Source organism: Myxine glutinosa, chromosome 1 (genome assembly GCF_964187855.1).
Source record: "Myxine glutinosa chromosome 1, kmMyxGlut1.1, whole genome shotgun sequence".
In the NCBI taxonomy this organism is placed as follows: Eukaryota; Metazoa; Chordata; class Myxini; order Myxiniformes; family Myxinidae; genus Myxine; species Myxine glutinosa.
The window spans coordinates 234793750-234810708 of record NC_136261.1 but is presented as its reverse complement, the minus strand read 5'-3'; the positions used below and the strand labels follow the sequence as shown (position 1 = coordinate 234810708).

The window sequence follows — 16959 nt, the reverse complement described above, 5'->3', positions numbered from 1 at the left end:
TTTGTGAAGTACAATATGCTGTATTTTGGTGAAATCTGTCAGCAAAGTGATGGGTAATATTGCTAGTTATGTATAAAACAGAGACACACACACACACACCTTCCTTTGATATTATTTTGCCTTTTCCATTATCTTTTTTTCAGATTTGCTGTTTGATCTTTCAGATTGGCTCTAGTTCATCTTCCTCTTCCTCTTCTGAAATGCTTGCTTTCTTTTTTCTCGCTAAACCTGCCTTTTTCTCGCTAAACCTGAATGTCCCTTATGCATAGCTTCTTGTTGTATGGTGTCGGTATAGCGTCAGCAGCATCCAGCTTCCTCTTTTTGCTACTGCTCGAGTTTGTTGGCCATGGCAGTTGTAATAGTTCCTTGCTCACTCGTCCATGTGAGGGGTCCTCAATTTGAAGCAATATTCCCATTGTGTCATGCAAGCTGTCAGCCTCTGACAAAGTACAGCAGATGGCATCATAGATGTCGAATGTGAGGCCCAATGCTGCTGCATTCATTCGAGTTCCATCCGAACATGAGATATCGGCCGTTTGTTAGGAGAGTGCCACTTCAGTTTCAAATTATTCTGTGCAGTGTGTTGTAGTTTGTGCTATTATGAGCAAATGAATATGCCATCTCGTCTTTTCCAGTGATATGAAGCCATAGGCCATGCATTTTTTTTTTTCACGCATCATCACCACATATTAAAGCAATTGTTCATCATTACGAACCTGAGAGTAAACATCCATCCATGCAGTGAAAAACCCTGTCGTCACTAACACCAAAAAAGTTTGTCATGTCCAAGTGTCAGGAGAGTGACGACAATATTCTGGAGGCTTGAAGGGTGTTCTTGTCATCCACTTCAATGTGTATTGTGAAACACTCTGTACTTTTGTATTTGAAATTTAATCCTGCAGTATTCCCAAAGCATCATGGGACATTTATCACTGGTGTAATTCCGCAACGTGACAACATCCACACACGGCGAGAGTTATAGCATTGAGAAGCTAGGTTTTGAACTGTCACCCCAAACATCACGCAATGCGGAACTCGTGCTGTCAGATTTTCATCTGTTTGGCCTCATGAAGGAAGCTGTCTGAGGTTGGACCTTCAGTGATAAAGATGAGGTCCAAGTGGCAGTGCAGAAATGGATCAGGGATCGAACAGTTATTTTGTTATCGGAGCATGATAGCAGAAGCATGTGGATGTACAAGCGGACTGTCTGCAAACAAGTCTTCCCCACCGGTGAAGCTTATTGGGATGGATAAATTTATTCACAAATTGACTTTACATTAGCCATTTTCACACCCAAAAATGGTGCCATTGCCCAGTGCTTTGCAATTGCATGCAATGCCAGTATTGGTTTTACCGACCATTCACATCAAAGCGATGCCAGCAAATTAGTGTAAAAGTGCTGGCATTTTGCCTGAAGCTGTTGCGATGAAAATGATGCCTTATTGACCGACCCTCGTATTTATTCTATACACTGCACATTTGCTCCACGAATGTTTCCCATTTCTCTGATACCGATTTCCCTCCTGTGAGCTTGTTCCAATTTGTATCGCCTAACTCTTCATCCAAATAGCAAGCTAAATGCGCAAATTTTGGATAATTCCTTTTTGTGTTTCAGACTTGTGCAACACGTTTGTAAGAAGTAATTTTTCAGGCTGTGATAGAATGCTCCACAGAGTATTTTCTTCTTTTGTTCATCTTGCTGAACTGATATATGGTTATAATTTGATATCTCTGTAATATTAATGGGGAAACTTTATTGAAATCATGACTGTCATTTTTTAGAAAATTGAATGAATAAAATATTGTACCTCGGTTAAATAGATTTTTTTTTTGTATACATTAGCCTGGTGTTGGGCTAGCGGCTAGGGTGCCAGCTTAGGATCGTAGGATCCTGGGTTCGAATCCCGGTCAATCGCTGAATTAACGCCAGGGGGGTTGACTCAGCCTGTCATCCTTCCGAGGTCGGCAAATTGAGTACCAGTTCACTGGTAATTCCCTGCTTGTCGTTAAAGGCGGCAAAAAGGGTTGGCGTCAGGAAGGGCATCCGGCCGTAAAACATTGCTTCAAAAAGGGGACCGAAAAACAACAACAACCACAGTTCCCGAAAAAGGCCAACCCCCGCTTGCGGGGGAAAATGGCCTCTAAAGGTGGTTTTTAAAATTTTTATTCAACCCTTTGTCAGCGATTACAGCTTTGAGTCTTCTTGGATATGTCTGTATCAGCTTTGCACATCTGGATTTGGGGAATTTCTCCTATTCTTCGTTGCAGATTTGCTCAAGTTCTGTCAAGTTGGATGGGGAGCATCAGTGAACAGCAATCATCAAGGCTTTCCACTGATTCTCAATGGGATTCAAGTCTGGGCTTTGCCTGGACCACTCACTCAAGGACTCTCAAATTCTTGTTCTGAAGCCAATCCAGTATTGCTTTGGCTGTATGCTTGGTGTCATTGTCCTGTTGGAATGTAAATTTTGGCCACAGTCGAAGGTCTTTTGCACTCTGAAGCAGGTTTTCCTCAAGGATTTGCCTGTATTTGGCTCCATTCATTGTTCCATCTATCCTTACAACTCTCCCATTCCCTGCTGCTGAAAAGCATCCCCATAAGATGATGCTGCAACCACCATGCTTCATGGTAGGGATGGTGTTGGATGGGTGATGAGTTGTACTCTATTTCTGCCAGACATAGCACTTTGGATTCCGGCCAAACAGTTCAATTTCCATCTCATCAGACCACATTCTATTTTGCCTCGTACTCTCAGTCTTTCACGTGCCTTTTTTGCAAACTCAAAACATGCTGACATGTGCCTTTTTCTCAGGTGTGGCTTCCATCTGGCCACTCTCCAATAAAGCCTAGATTTGTGAAGGTCTGCATAAACTGTTGTTCTTCCAGCAGGTTCTCCCATCTCTGCCATTGAACTCTGTAGTTCTGTCAGAGTGGTCATTGGGTTATTGGCCACCTTTCAGACCAAGGTCCTTCTTGCCCAGTTGCTCAGTTTGGTCAGATGGCCACCTCTAGGAAGAGTCTGGGTAGTTCCATATATTTTCCATTTTCTAATGATGGAGCTCACTATGCTCTTGGGAACTTTCAACACCAGAAATTGTTTCATACCCTTCCCCAGATCTATGCCTTCTCACGATTCTCTCTCAGGGTTCTATGGGCATTTCCTTGGACTTCATGGTCGTGTCTGCTCTGACATGCACTGTCAACTGTGGGACCTTGTATAGAAAGGTGTGTTTTTTTTCTAAGTCATGTCCAATCAATTTAATTGGCCACAGGTGGACTCCAATCAAGTTGTAGAGACATCTCAAGGATGATAAAAGGAAATTTATGCATTTGAGCTCAATTTGGAGTGTCATAGCAAAGGGGTTGAATACCTATTGACTCAAGACATTTCAGCTTTTCATTATTAATTATTTTGTAAAAACAAATCCATTTTCACATTATGGGTTATCAGTGGATGAGTAACAAAAAAAATAATCAATTTAAACCATTTTAAATTCAGGCTGTAACACAACAAAATGTGAAAACGTCAATGGGTGTAAATATTTTCTGAAGGCACTGTTAAAAGCTAATTACTATCCTGTTTCTGACGTCAGAGCGACTCTTCCAATGCTTCTGCTATTTAGTGGGAGATGCCATTCTTTTTTGGGAGCTTTGAATTGCATGGCATCGAGGAAAGGCAGTTGTGAATCAGGGGCATTAATACATAGGTAGAGGAAACAAGAAGCTGATACTCTCAGTCCCCTGCCTTTTGGGTGGTATGATGAATAGATCTATGTTGTATGAAAGCTATATCTTGAATAGTTTTTGAAATATCATGTACACAAGCCAAGTTAGCAACATAATTCAGCTAATCACAGCCATGATCTAATCAGGTTGAAATAATGTCATGAGTATTGGATATTTGCAATATGAAAGCTAAATGGTCAATGGTTTTTGAAATATCGTGTACCGTACACATGGACATATCACGTACATGTGGTTGTGGATGGATGATTGGTCTTTTGGTTGGACAGAGCTCATTTCAATGTTCCCAGTCTTCACCCTTGTCGAAGGGACGGGGGACAAAAAGTACCCGATTGAGCTCTCAAAAAAGGCCTTTTCAGGTTGTGAGAAGTTCAGATTTACTAAAGAGGAAGTTGCCATGATGGTGATATGCCAAGTCTGCGGCTGGCTTTGAAAGCCAGCTATTAGATATATTTTGCGCAAGAGAGGTCATGGCTGATGATGAAGCTTCCACGATCAAGAGACTGAACGTCTTCCAGTGGTTGATCATGGAAAGGACAGATGGTATGTTTTAGATGTTCATTCTGGAGAGACCCTTCTTGTGTACGAGTGTTGTGTTTGCTGTCTTCCAACCAAATGAGACGTGACAGAATGTGGAGGACAGGCAAAGGAGAGCAGACACAGGAGAAGGAGAAGAGAAAGCACAAGAGCAAGATTTGAGAAGACAGCCTTTTGCTCAGACAGCATATCAAAGCCTTTTCTACCTTTGCCAGAAGCAGTGGGCATGAGGGGGTAACGTTGGTATAGCGGAATTGGTTGGGTACATGAACTATGGGGTCAAACACCGAGTTAAGATATTCGTTATCATCTTGTTCGGAGTTCGCTTTGACGCCATTTGACTTGATGGAGGGGACAGGCAAGGCAACAAACACAATAGACAGCATTGCAAAGAATGCACCACCATGACTTTCAAGAAGACATGCTGGAAAGTTTAGCCTTGTTATTAGCTCAATGTTGTTAATTGTACATATAACATGGACAATTTGCCATTCAAGATACATAAACCTGGTGTGTCGCAGCATCATTAGCAAAGTTCACAGTTGGGGAAACCAGACAAGCTTTACCCCATTCCATTTATTGGTTGAAAGAGCTGTTGCTACTACCTATAAAATGTATCTTCATGTCCTGTCCCTTTGTTATACAAGTTTTCTTGATTTGATAAAATTATATGGATAATTCAAGGTCGTGTGAAGTTTTCAATTTGCTATGTGAATCAGTGTTTTTTTTGGGTTTTTTTTCCAGACACAGTATGAACATTGCCCGATGGAGTTGGTGAAGACAATCAAGAACATCCTGTTGCATGAGCAACGGCTAGTGCGCGAGGCCTCCAGTGTAAGTTTGTTACAAACTGGTTATTGTTAGTCATTTCGTATCGGCATCAGTTGTTTTTGTTTTTTTAAATCTCCCGCCCCACCCCCCCACCCCCCCCACCCCCCCACACCCAAACCTGATCAGGCTGGTAGATCATTTGCCAATTATTGCCAGGCCTCTGGTTCTAATTTTGAACCTTGGTGGATTTGAATTTTCCTTGTATTATCGTCATATTGCACTGCCAGCATGAAGCAATGTATAATATAATATGCCATACTTTTTATTAGGTGATAAGCTGGGTGTGATGTCCATTATACAACAACAACAACAACAACAGGCATTTTAAGGCCATTTTCCCTGCTAGAGCAGAGGTTAGCCTTGCGGTCCCCATGACAATCCTCTCCATTTTGCCCTATTTTCTGCATCTCCCCTTGTTAACCCCCTTGCCCGCATTTCTTCTTGGACCATCTTTAGCCAAGTCTTTCTCGGTCTTCCCCGTCCTCTACTTCCTTCTACATTCATTTCCATCACTCTTCTCAACCAGTCACTTTCATCCTTCCTCAACACATGACCAAACCATCTAAAAACTGTTTCCCTTCACAGCATCCATCAAAGGCTCTATTCCCATCATCTTTCGCAATTCATCATTTGTCTTCCTCTCTCTCAACGATGCTCCACACATCCACTGAACCATTCGCATTTCCACCCTTTCCAGCCTTCGTTGCTGCTCTACGTTCATTACCCATGTCTCGCTCCCAAAAATCATAACACTTCTCACAAGTGCAGCATACACCTTTCCCTTCAGCTTCAACGACACTCCCCTCCACGTCAGCACGCCACTCAGTTCCTGAAACTTCTTCCATGCACATCTCACTCGAGCAACCGTTGCCGATTCTGATCCACCTTCTCCATTCAGCATGTCTCCTAGGTAACAAAATATTTTCACACCTTCCAGCATCACGCCGTCTCTCAAGATCCAACTCAACATTTCCTGCATCTGCAGCTCCCTCTGTGCACACCTTACACTTGAATGTAGCTGCCACACTGGTTAATGACCCTCTCAAACCACTACATTTTTGATGAACCCACTCAGCGCACATTGTACATTGAATGGAATTCACTCCGACACCCTTCCTGCACACAGCACACGGCCACTTCCCAGTTCTTTCCACCTCACCACATGCTTTACCACTTGCCATCACCTTCGTTTTTCCGATATGCACCTTCAGACCTTTTGTCTCCATACATTCCTTCCACTTGTTCATCTTCTCCTTCAGTCCATCCATACTTTATGCAATCAACACCAGATCATCTGCATACAACAACTCCCACGGTAAACCCTCCTTTACGTTCCGAGCCAGCACCTCCATCACAGCTACAAATAGTAGTGGTCATAGTACCGACCCCTGATGCACTCCCACCTTCACCTCATACTCACCACTGTTCCCGTCCTTCGTCCTTGCAGCTGTGCGCGCTCTTTTGTACATTGCCATCACTACTCTGATCAACCATTCCTCCACTCCTAACTTCCTCAATGCCCATGTCACTACTTCACATAGAACCCTATCGAACGCTTTCTCCAGATCAACAAACCCAAGAAATAACTTCTTCCTCTTCTCCATGTACTTCTCCTGCAACTGCCTCACAATAAAAAGCGTGTCTGTCGTTCCTCTTCCTGGCATAAATCCAAACTGCATTTCATCAATCTTCACTTTCTTCCTTGTCCTCCTCTCCAACACCCTTACCAATACATTCATTCCATGCTCCAATAACTTTATCGCTCGATACGATGTCCATTATAATGGGATGTAAAATATCATCTGATATATTTAACACAGCAGTAGGCCTTTATACTGGTTCTGTAACCCTGTATTAATCAACTATTCTAAATAGAGGTTTGTGTGGCTGTAGCTATGTCACCAATATTCGATAGTTAATTGGTCACGACCCTGACCAATTGGGTGTGACAATTTTCCCCAGCATCATTATTTGTGTCAATTGTTATCACGTATATCCTTTTTTTTTTTTTTTTTTTTTGTATACAAGATCGAGGCTCGTGAAAGAGCTAACATCAATCGCACAGAAAGATAAACCGACACATAAAACATATAACATGGGGAGCGGTAGACAAGATGAGGCGAGAGGGGCAGGAACACAAACACAACATCTGAGAGCAGGGACATCGAGAGAACTGTGGGGGGGGGGGGGGACATGGGAAGGAGGGGTGGGAGAGGTATACAACATATGGACACTGCCGGGGCTTCCAGGAAAGAAGTTGGAATTTCAAACAAGGTGGATCTGGGGTGAATTAGTGGGGGTAGAAAAGATCAAGGTTTTGGATGGGGAAAGATAAGAGATGGTGGTGAACAGCTGTTTTAAAGACCTGGAGGGAGGAGTGGGATTGAAGGGAGTGTGGGAGTTTATTCCAGAGGCGGGAGAAAAGAGGAATGAAAGAGTGAAGGTGAGCAGAGAGCCGAGATTTCGGCAGTTTAACCATCAGAGGGTTGCTGGCAGATCTTGTGCGACCTGTAGGAATATTTGGGGGACAAAGCACAGAGAGAGCTGGGGGAGCAAGGCCATTTCCGGAAAGGAGTCGGTAGAAGACAGAAAGACCACCTATCTACCTGTCTGCGGTGAGTGAGTGAAAGGCCCTCGGAGATAGCTTCATCACGGGAGATTCCAATGATTCTGAAAGCTTTGGTTTCAACAGTGTGAAGCCAAGCTAGGTGTGAGGCAGGAGCACCGGCCCATAAGGGAGAACATTATTCCATTGAGCTGCGGATGAAAGCCTTGTATGTGGTGAGGAGCTCAGGTGTGCCGAGGAAGGACTTTGCACGACGGAGGATGCCCAGTCGGCGACTGGCTTTGTAGGCCAGCTTGGAAATGTGGTTTTCCCAAGAAAGATCATGGCAGATAGTGAGACCCAAAAGCTTGAGCGACAGAACTTCTTGGAGAGGATTGTTGAGAAAGTAGATGGGAGGGTTGTCCAGTCGATCTTTTCGGAGAGACATAGTAAGAGTGTGAGATTTGTCAGGATTGAAAGACATGTTCCACTTGTTTGACCAGTCTGTGATTTTGTCCAGGTCTTCAGAGAGTGAGGAGGCTGCAGACTGCCGATCTGAGAGAAGAGAAATGGAGCAGCAGAGAGTGGAGTCATCAGCAAAGAGATCGAGAGCATTTTCCAGAGAGTCGGAGAGATCATTGATAAAGACCAGAAAAAGCACAGGGCCCAGAACACTGCCTTGGGGAACTCCAGCCTGAACAGGAAGGGGAGATGAGAGAAATCCATTCAGGGCCACACGTTGTCTACGACCAGAGATGAAGTCCGCAAGCCATGCATGGAGATTTCCATGGATACCATAGGAGGAGAGTTTGGTGAGCAAGCTGGGTGCCAGACCGTATCGAAGGCACGTGATATGTCAAGGGAGACTGCTCTGATTTCCTGTTTGGCATTGAGGACCTCCATCCATTGTTGAGACAGCAGAAGCAGCATGTCCAGAGTAGAATGACCTGGTCTGAATCCAAATTGATGATCGTAGATCAAGCCATTGAAGAAGAGGAAGGATTTGATATCCGAAGCAATGATGGATTCCATGACTTTGCTGATAATTGGGAGCAGGCTGATTGGTCTGTAGTTGCAAGGATCTGTTTTTGCACCTTTTTGTGTAAAGCGGTAATGTTTGCTGATTTCCAGGATGCTGGCAGATGACCTTGAGCAAAAGAGAGGGTGAAAAGAACAGAGAGAGGGTGAGATAGAGCAGCAGAGCAGGATTTTAGGACCCGTGGGCTGATGCCGTCTGGTCCAGTTGCAGAATCAGAGTCGAGGTTTGATTAAAAACTTCTCCACCTTGTCAGGAGAGAAGGACACAGAGTCCAGGAGCAGTTGGGTTCGACTGGGAAAGGTGGGAACAGAGAGAGATGGGTTTGGGACACAAGATTTTGAGGCAAACACAGAGTTGAGGCATTCGGCTTTGTCACGTGCAGTGTCAACTGTGTAGCCATTTGAGGTAAGGGAGGGGATGGAGGGGGAACAAACACCAGAAACGGATTTGACCAGACGCCACCAGAATTTGGAGATCCTTTGGATATCCTCGTCAGCAAACAACGCTTCATCTCGGTGCTGCTGCAAATCGCATGCTTTCCTCGCCTCTCAAAGTGGTTATTACAATATTGGTGATTACAGTGCTGCATCTTTATGCCACGCTTTCTTCACCTTTTGACTCATCCTGGTCATTACTGTATTGATTGTGGTGCTATCCTTGACAATTTTATATTTCTTTGACTCCCTGAATGCTAAACGGCTATCTGTGTCACCAGGAAAATGCATATTTTGTTGCGATAAATAAAAAACATTTGATGTTGTGTTGTGATCAATGAAATAATGATTTGTTGTGATCAATAAAATGTCTTTTAACAAGAGAAAAATGACCACAGTGTGGTCACCAGCTGCGACGTATAGAATCATGAGGATATCCATGGCAATATGTTCTTAACTCATACCAACGCACGTCCGAGTGTATGCGCATGCGCTATTCAAAAAGGCACCCCAACAACAAGAACAACAACGCGGTCCTCTCATAGAGCTGCTCGTCGCAGCTACAAATGCCAAAAAATATAGTGCATTTCCCAGACTGTGCTGCAGCACATTGCACACCCAAGGTGGGTGGAGAAGGCTACTCCCACCCAGAGGGTGAGGGCTAGTCCTGGTAAATAGTAAAAGTCTACACTGCCCTCTATCCATTTTTCTCTCCCTGCACTGCCCTCTCTCCACCACACCGCCAGGAGTACCTGTGGCTACGGCTTCCCCTCCACTCCCACCTTTTGTTCATATGTGTGCTGTACCGTCCACCAAACAGTGATGACTCCATTTACATCTCGCTGTCTGACAACATGGACCAACTTCTATCCACTCATCCCAACTCTCTCTTTTTCACATGTGGCGACTTCAACGATCATTATGCCAGCTGGCTGGGTGTGTGTGCCTCTCTCACCAGCCATGGCACCTCAGCAAAGGACTTCTGTGACTCATTGGGACTAACACAATCTGTCAATTTCCCGACCCGGATCTCAGTCAACGTACGTCATCTCTTCGAGACTTGGTTATGACTAACTTCCCTGAAAATGTGTGCTGTTCCTCTTCTGCTCCAATCAGTTCATCTGATCATTTCCTTGTTTAAGTAGATATCTCTGCCCATTCTCAGAGAGCCTCCTCAGCGCCGACGCGTCTAGCATTTCACTCAGGCCGACTGGCATCGTCTTCAAGCAGCCATCAATCATCTGGACTGGTCTCCCATCTCTATTGCCTCTGACATCAACTCATCCTTGCAATTCTTCCAAAGTAAATTGCTCTCTCTCTCTCTCATGCACAGATTTATCCCATCTCATCTTCAGTTGTCATACCCTTCCTCCTGTCCATGGTAAATAGAATCTTGTGGTGAGACAGTTGCTCTGAAAGAACTTACCTTTGCCTCATGGAAGGCAAATCCAGCTGAAGGCAATCTCCGTCCCTTCCACAGAACTCAGAACAAGTGTGTGTCTACCCTCAGGAGAGCCAATAAACGATATCTCTCCAATCTCAAGACTGAACTCTCAAACCTGTCTCCCTCCTCCAAATCCTGGTGGCGTCTGGTCAAATCTGTTTCTGGTGTTTGTTCCCCCTCCATCCCTTCCCTTACCTCTAATGGCTAAACAGCTGACACTGCATGTGAAAAAGCTGAATGTTTAAACTCTGTGTTTGCCTGAAAATATTGTGTCCCAAACCCGTCTCTCTCTGTACTCACTTTACCCAGTCGTACGCAGCTGCTCCTGGACTCTGTGTCCTTCTCTGTGTCATCTGCCATCAGTTTGGAAATCAGCCAACATTACCGCTTTACACAAAAAAGGTACACAAACAGATCCTTGCAACTACAGAACAAGCAGCCTGCTCCCAATAATCAGCAAGGTCATGGAATCTATTTATCGCTTATGATATCAACTCCTTCCTCTTTTCCAATAGCTTGATCTTGGATCATCAATTTGGATTCAGACCAGCTCACTCTACTCTGGACATACTGCTTCTGCTGTCTCAAAAATGGATGGAAGTCCTTAATGCCAAACAGGAAATCAGAGCCATCTCCCTTGACATATCTCATGCCTTCGAAACAGTCTGGCACCCCGCTCTGCTCATCAAACTCTCCTCCTATGGTATCCATGGAAATCTCCACTCATGGCTTGTGGACTTCCTTTCCGGTTGCAGTCAACGTGTGGCCCTAAATGGAATTCTCTTATCTTCCCTTCCTGTTCTGGCTGGAGTTCCTCATGGCAGTGTTCTGGGCCCTGTGCTTTTTCTGGTCTTCATCAATGATCTCTCCAATGCAAAGTATTGACATGGGCATTGAGGAAGTTAGGAGTGGAGGAATGGTTGATCAGAGTAGTGATGGCAATGTACAAAAGAGTGCGCACAGCTGTAAGGACGAAGGACGGGAACAGTGTTGAGTTTGAGGTGAAGGTGGGAGTGCATCAGGGGTCGGTACTAAGTCCACTACTATTTGTAGCTGTGATGGAGGTGCTGGCTCAGAACGTAAAGGAGGGTTTACCGTGGGAGTTGTTGTATGCAGATGATCTGGTGTTGATTGCGGAAAGTATGGATGGACTGAAGGAAAAGATGAACACGTGGAAGGAATGTATGGAGACAAAAGGTCTGAAGGTGAATATCGGAAAGACGAAGGTGATGGCAAGTGGTAAAGCATGTGGTGAGGTGGAAAGAACTGGGAAGTGGCCCTGTGCTGTGTGTAGGAAGGGTGTCGGAGTGAACTCCATTCAGTGTACAATGTGCGCTGAGTGGGTTCATCAAAAATGTAGTGGTCTGAGAGGGTCATTAACAAGTGTGGCAGCTACATTCAAATGTAAGGTGTGCACAGAGGGAGCTGCAGATGGAGGAAATGTTGAGTTGGATCTTGGAGACGGTGTGAAGCTGGAAGGTGTGAAAACATTTTGCTACCTCGGAGACATGCTGAATGGAGAATGTGGATCAGACTCGGCAACGGTTGCTCGAGTGAGATGTGCATGGAAGAAGTTTCGGGAATTGAGTGGCGTGCTGATGATGAGGGGAGTGTCGTTGAAGCTGAAAGGAAAGGTGTATGCTGCATGTGTGAGAAGTGTTATGATTTATGGGAGCGAGACATGGGTAATGAACGTAGAGCAGCAACGAAGGTTGGAAAGGGTGGAAATGCGAATGGTTCGACGGATGTGCGGAGTATCGTTGAGAGAGAGGAAGACAAATGATGAATTGCGAAAGATGATGGGAATAGAGCCTGTGATTGATGCTGTGAAGAGGAACAGGTTGAGATGGTTTGGTCATGTGTTGAGGAAGGATGAAAGTGACTGGTTGAGAAGAGTGATGGAAATGAATGTAGAAGGAAGTAGAAGACGGGGAAGACCGAGAAAGACTTTGCTAAAGATGGTGGAAGAAGAAATGCGGGCAAGGGGGTTAACAAGGAGAGATGCAGAAAATAGGGCAAAATGGAGAAGATTGTCATGGGGACCGCAAGGCTAACCCCCGCTCTAGCAGGGAAAATGGCCTTTTAAAATGCATGTTGTTGTTGTTGTTGTATCAATGATCTCTCCAACTCCACAGAAAATCCTCTCTTTCTCTTTGCTGATGAATCCACTCTTAGCCGCTTCATATCTCTTCCCTCAGATCAGCAGTCTGCAGCCTCTTCACTCTCTGCAGACCTGGACAAAATCACAAACTGGTCAAACAAGTGGAACATGTCTTTCAATCCTGACAAATCTCACACTCTCACTATGTCTCTCCAAAAAGACCGTCTGGACAACCCTCCCATCTACTTTCTCAACAACCCTCTCGAAGAAGTTCTGTCACTCCAGCTCTTGGGTCTCTATCAGCCATGATCTTTCCTGAGAAAACCACATTTCCAAGCTGGCCTCCAAAGCCAGTCGCCGACTGGGCATCCTCCGTCGTGCGAAGTCCTTCCTTGGCACCTCTGAGCTCCTTACCACGTACAAAGCTTTCATCAGCAGCTTTGTGGAGTACTGCTCTCCTCTCTGGGCTGGTGCTCCTGCCTCACACCGAGCTTGGCTTCACGCTGTAGAAACCAAAGCTTTCAGAATAATTGGTATCTCCCGTGATGAAGCCGATTCTGAGGGCCTTTCTTTCTCTCACGGCAGGCAGGTTGGTGGTCTTTGTCTTCTACCGACCCCTCTCTGGCCTAGCTCCCCCAGATCTGCTTGTGCTCTGTCCCCCAAATATTCCTTCAGGTCGCACAAGATCTGCCAGCAAGCCTCTTCTGGTGAAACTGCCAAAATCAAGACTCTCTGCTCACCTTCACTCTTTCATTCCTCTTTTCTCCCATCTCTGGAACAAACTTTCACACTCTCTTCAATCCTACTCCACCCTCCAGGTATTTAAAACAGTTGTTCACCACCATCCCTTATCTTCCCCCTTCCAAAACCTTCATCTTTTCTACCCCCGTTATTGCACCCTAGATCCACCTCTTTGAATCTCCGACTTCACTCCTGAAATTCCTGGTAGTGTCAATTTGTTTTGTCTCTCCCTTTTTATAGGGACCCGTCCCCACCCCTGCCCCCCTCCCCCAGCCCTCTCCCTTCCACAGATCTCCCAATGTCCCTGTTCTCTACTGTTGTGTTTGTGTGCTTCCCTCTCTTTCCCCATCTTGTCTCCCACTCCCTTTATTGTATGTTTTATGTGTCAGTTTGTTTTTTGTGTTTAATGTGCTCACTCTTTCACGAGCCTCGATCTTGTTTACCAAAAAAAGGTAAAATAGGATATTGAAGTGTAACAAGGCTTTGGTGCAAATCATTAGTGAGAAGCAGAATGGACTGTGAATGTTGTGGTGTGTTGTTCTTTCATTGCAAGTTGGTTTTTTTGCGGATCGTTTATGGGGATGGTTGTATTGTAAGATGTCCTTTTTTCAAATAATAATTGAAAGGAACATCGCATTTTCTGATCGTCCATATTCTTTTTCTCCACTTTTTTGTTTTTTTCAGCCAAATACTTCATTGGGAGTGATGGACAGCATACCGCAGAGGTACAGTCACATCAGCCAGACATTTGAACAGCTGCGTATCATGACGCAGGAAACTGACAATGACCTACGCATGCTGCAGCAGAGGCAGGAGTCATTCTTCATCAATTATCAGGAGAGCCTACGCAATAATGGTGTGTGAGGGATGTAGTTGTGTAATTGTTACTTCATAAAGATGTGTGCTGACAGGATAGCCTAGAGATATGTGTACTCGCCTTTGAGTCCAGCCTCCGTTTGAATATCAGCCCAGCTGTAAACTGTTATTTTGGTGTTTTGCAGAGAGTGTTAGGAGTTAGTGTGTGTCAACGTTAAACTGGGCATCACGTCTGCCAGCATTAGTTGTTGGACGTTAAAGATGGCACAGTGTCCTTTGTAGAGTAGGCGAGGTATCGCCGGTACCCTGGACAAGTTGCTAAAGAGGGCATTGCATCTGTAGTGTCATCGCAACACTGCAAGAACTGATGCTAAACCACAGGCACGTGCTGCATACTATCAATGACAACAACAAGAAAGATGTCAAGGGGATTGAGGAAATAAATTGAAAGGTTTTTGAAGTACCTTCCAAATCCATGCTTTACTAGATCTGTAACTTTATAGGCTGGGGAAAATAGCCTTGCACTTACTGGTTTCATCTCTGTGATCCCTCAATTTATATCTTTTACTGGCATGGATCGGCTTCCAACGCTCGCGTTGCCACACGTCGCTACAGAGGCACAGGCTTGTTTTAATTGAGGATAAGTGTTTGGGGTGTTCATGGTCTAAGGGGTCTTATAGGGTAATAAGGGTTTTGGCGGTCTTAAAGGGTCTTAAAAGGTCTAAGGGCTCTCAGCAATATTAAGGGTCGAAAGGTTAAAAAGTTATATTCCAATAGTACGTAATTAATAGACATATATTCACATGGCTTCACCGACGGCTTCACAGACTGCTTCATCAACCGCTTCACAAAAGACTTTACAAAATGGTATGTGGTGCTTCCTTGGTTCACTGTTTTATAAATGAATTTCACTGTTTTATATCCTTGCTCAAATAGATGTAATCAGTCTGTAGGGGCCTGCAAAGCGCATCCACTATGAGAGCTTGCCCATTGTGCCTTGCAGCGCAGCTGCAACAATCGCAGCAGATGAACCCACCAGACATAAACCGTACACAGGTGCTCCAGCAGCGCAAAGCTTCCCTGGAGTCCATGCTGCAGCAAGAGGCCCACCAGCTGCACCAGCTGCGCATGGTACTAGCAAATGAGTTTTTGAACGGTGCTCACTTTTTTTTTTTGCAATTATTGTACGGAATGTTTGTGTGTAGAAAAACATCGTTTGATAGAAATATAATTACGACAGGGTTTCTGTTGAACCCCTTCCCCCTTGTTTCCAGTGTTTCAAAACTTCAGCTGTAATACTTATTATTTGCACACTTTAACTTGTATACCAGAGTATATGCTAGACAGTACATGTAATTATTGGCGCTGAGGAAGCGCCTTTAGCGATTGACTTCCAGCCAGTGTAACGCTAATTCCTGTCACAGGAATTCGGAGATCATATAAGTGGGCGTGGCAGTTCCTGATTGGTTCGTGTTGGGGAACGCCTTCTCGCTGCCGACGTGACGTAAATTCGCGCACGCGCACTGGTGATTGGCGCTGAGGAAGCGCCTTTAGCGATTGACTTCCAGCCAGTGTAACGCTAATTCCTGTCACAGGAATTCGGAGATCATATAAGTGGGCGTGGCAGTTCCTGATTGGTTCGTGTTGGGGAACGCCTTCTCGCTGCCGACGTGACGTAAATTCGCGCACGCGCACTGGTGAAGCTTACTCGATCTTACTCGATCCCATATTACATGTACTTTCATTGCATACAAATTATACTTCCTCCTAGAAATTCCAAGCCCGAACCTCAGCGCAATCCAAGAGGATTCACTTGTTAAAAAGAAGTCTTCTGATATTGGACAAAAGAGTTGTTCCCCCGTGTGTGCAAAGTGAAAAGCGGGGTTAAACAATTGGGTCACTTTGTCTGTCTGTCTTCAGACGTCAGTCTACGATTGAGGCACAATTTAATGTCAATTTAAATTTCATATTTTGAACACTGTAAAACATGAATCGGTATATGGATCGAAACACGAACCTGCAGTTTGGCAGTTTTCTCAAAAAATTGGTAAAATTGTACGAAATCTCATCCCGATTGTGCATATGCAGCAAAGAAGCTGAAGCCACTTCTTACGTAAGCAATGTAAGTAAGTAAGCTTCTTAAGTAAGTAAGCAAAGAAGCCACTTCTTGAGCAAAGAAGCCGCTTCATTATTTGACTGTCCTTTCCATCCTTCCATCCGTCAAAAATGAAGAAAAACCTTTCTAACCCACTGTTTAATTCTAAAGGGTTCAAAAGGATAATTATAATGGGTTCTAAAGGGTAATTCTAATGGGTTTCGTTTGTTTCTTGGCTTTGCCTATTTCAGATTTTTTAAATGCCAAACTGAACCACTTACTTTGGACACCTGTGCAGTGTTTTTTTTTTGTTTTTTTTTTTACTCTGTCTGCCTGTCTAACAGTAGTCAAACAAAATTGAAAATTCAATCATTCCAAACAGGAAACGTACTGTTTTAGAGGCTTCATGAAGGATGCAAGCATCAGGCTAATCAACAGGCTGAAGAACGAATTTAGCTTTTTCAAATAAGGTGGTGTAAAAGATGGTGCATCAATGGCGGTAAACTTCAGAAAAATAATTTCTACAACCTTTAAAACTCCTATTTTATTTCGATTTAATGATATACTTTAACACAAGAACACAAATCGCCTTCTTGGCACTTTCTAAAACTTTCCGGTTAGCAATAATTTG

The 16959-nt window shown here is 44.4% G+C and overlaps 1 protein-coding gene across 5 annotated transcripts in view; it reads left to right on the top strand.

The window, feature by feature from the left end:
- LOC137435087 (signal transducer and activator of transcription 5B) overlaps positions 1 to 16959 on the top strand; it is a 189485-nt gene that overhangs the window by 96461 nt on the left and 76065 nt on the right. For all 5 annotated transcript variants that reach the window (XM_068128543.2, XM_068128533.2, XM_068128553.2 and 2 more), the window contains 3 exons: positions 5027 to 5116; positions 14102 to 14273; positions 15237 to 15364. In XM_068128543.2, coding sequence (XP_067984644.1) covers positions 5027 to 5116; positions 14102 to 14273; positions 15237 to 15364 — 390 coding nt within the window. The remainder of the gene's footprint in view (positions 1 to 5026; positions 5117 to 14101; positions 14274 to 15236; positions 15365 to 16959) is intronic.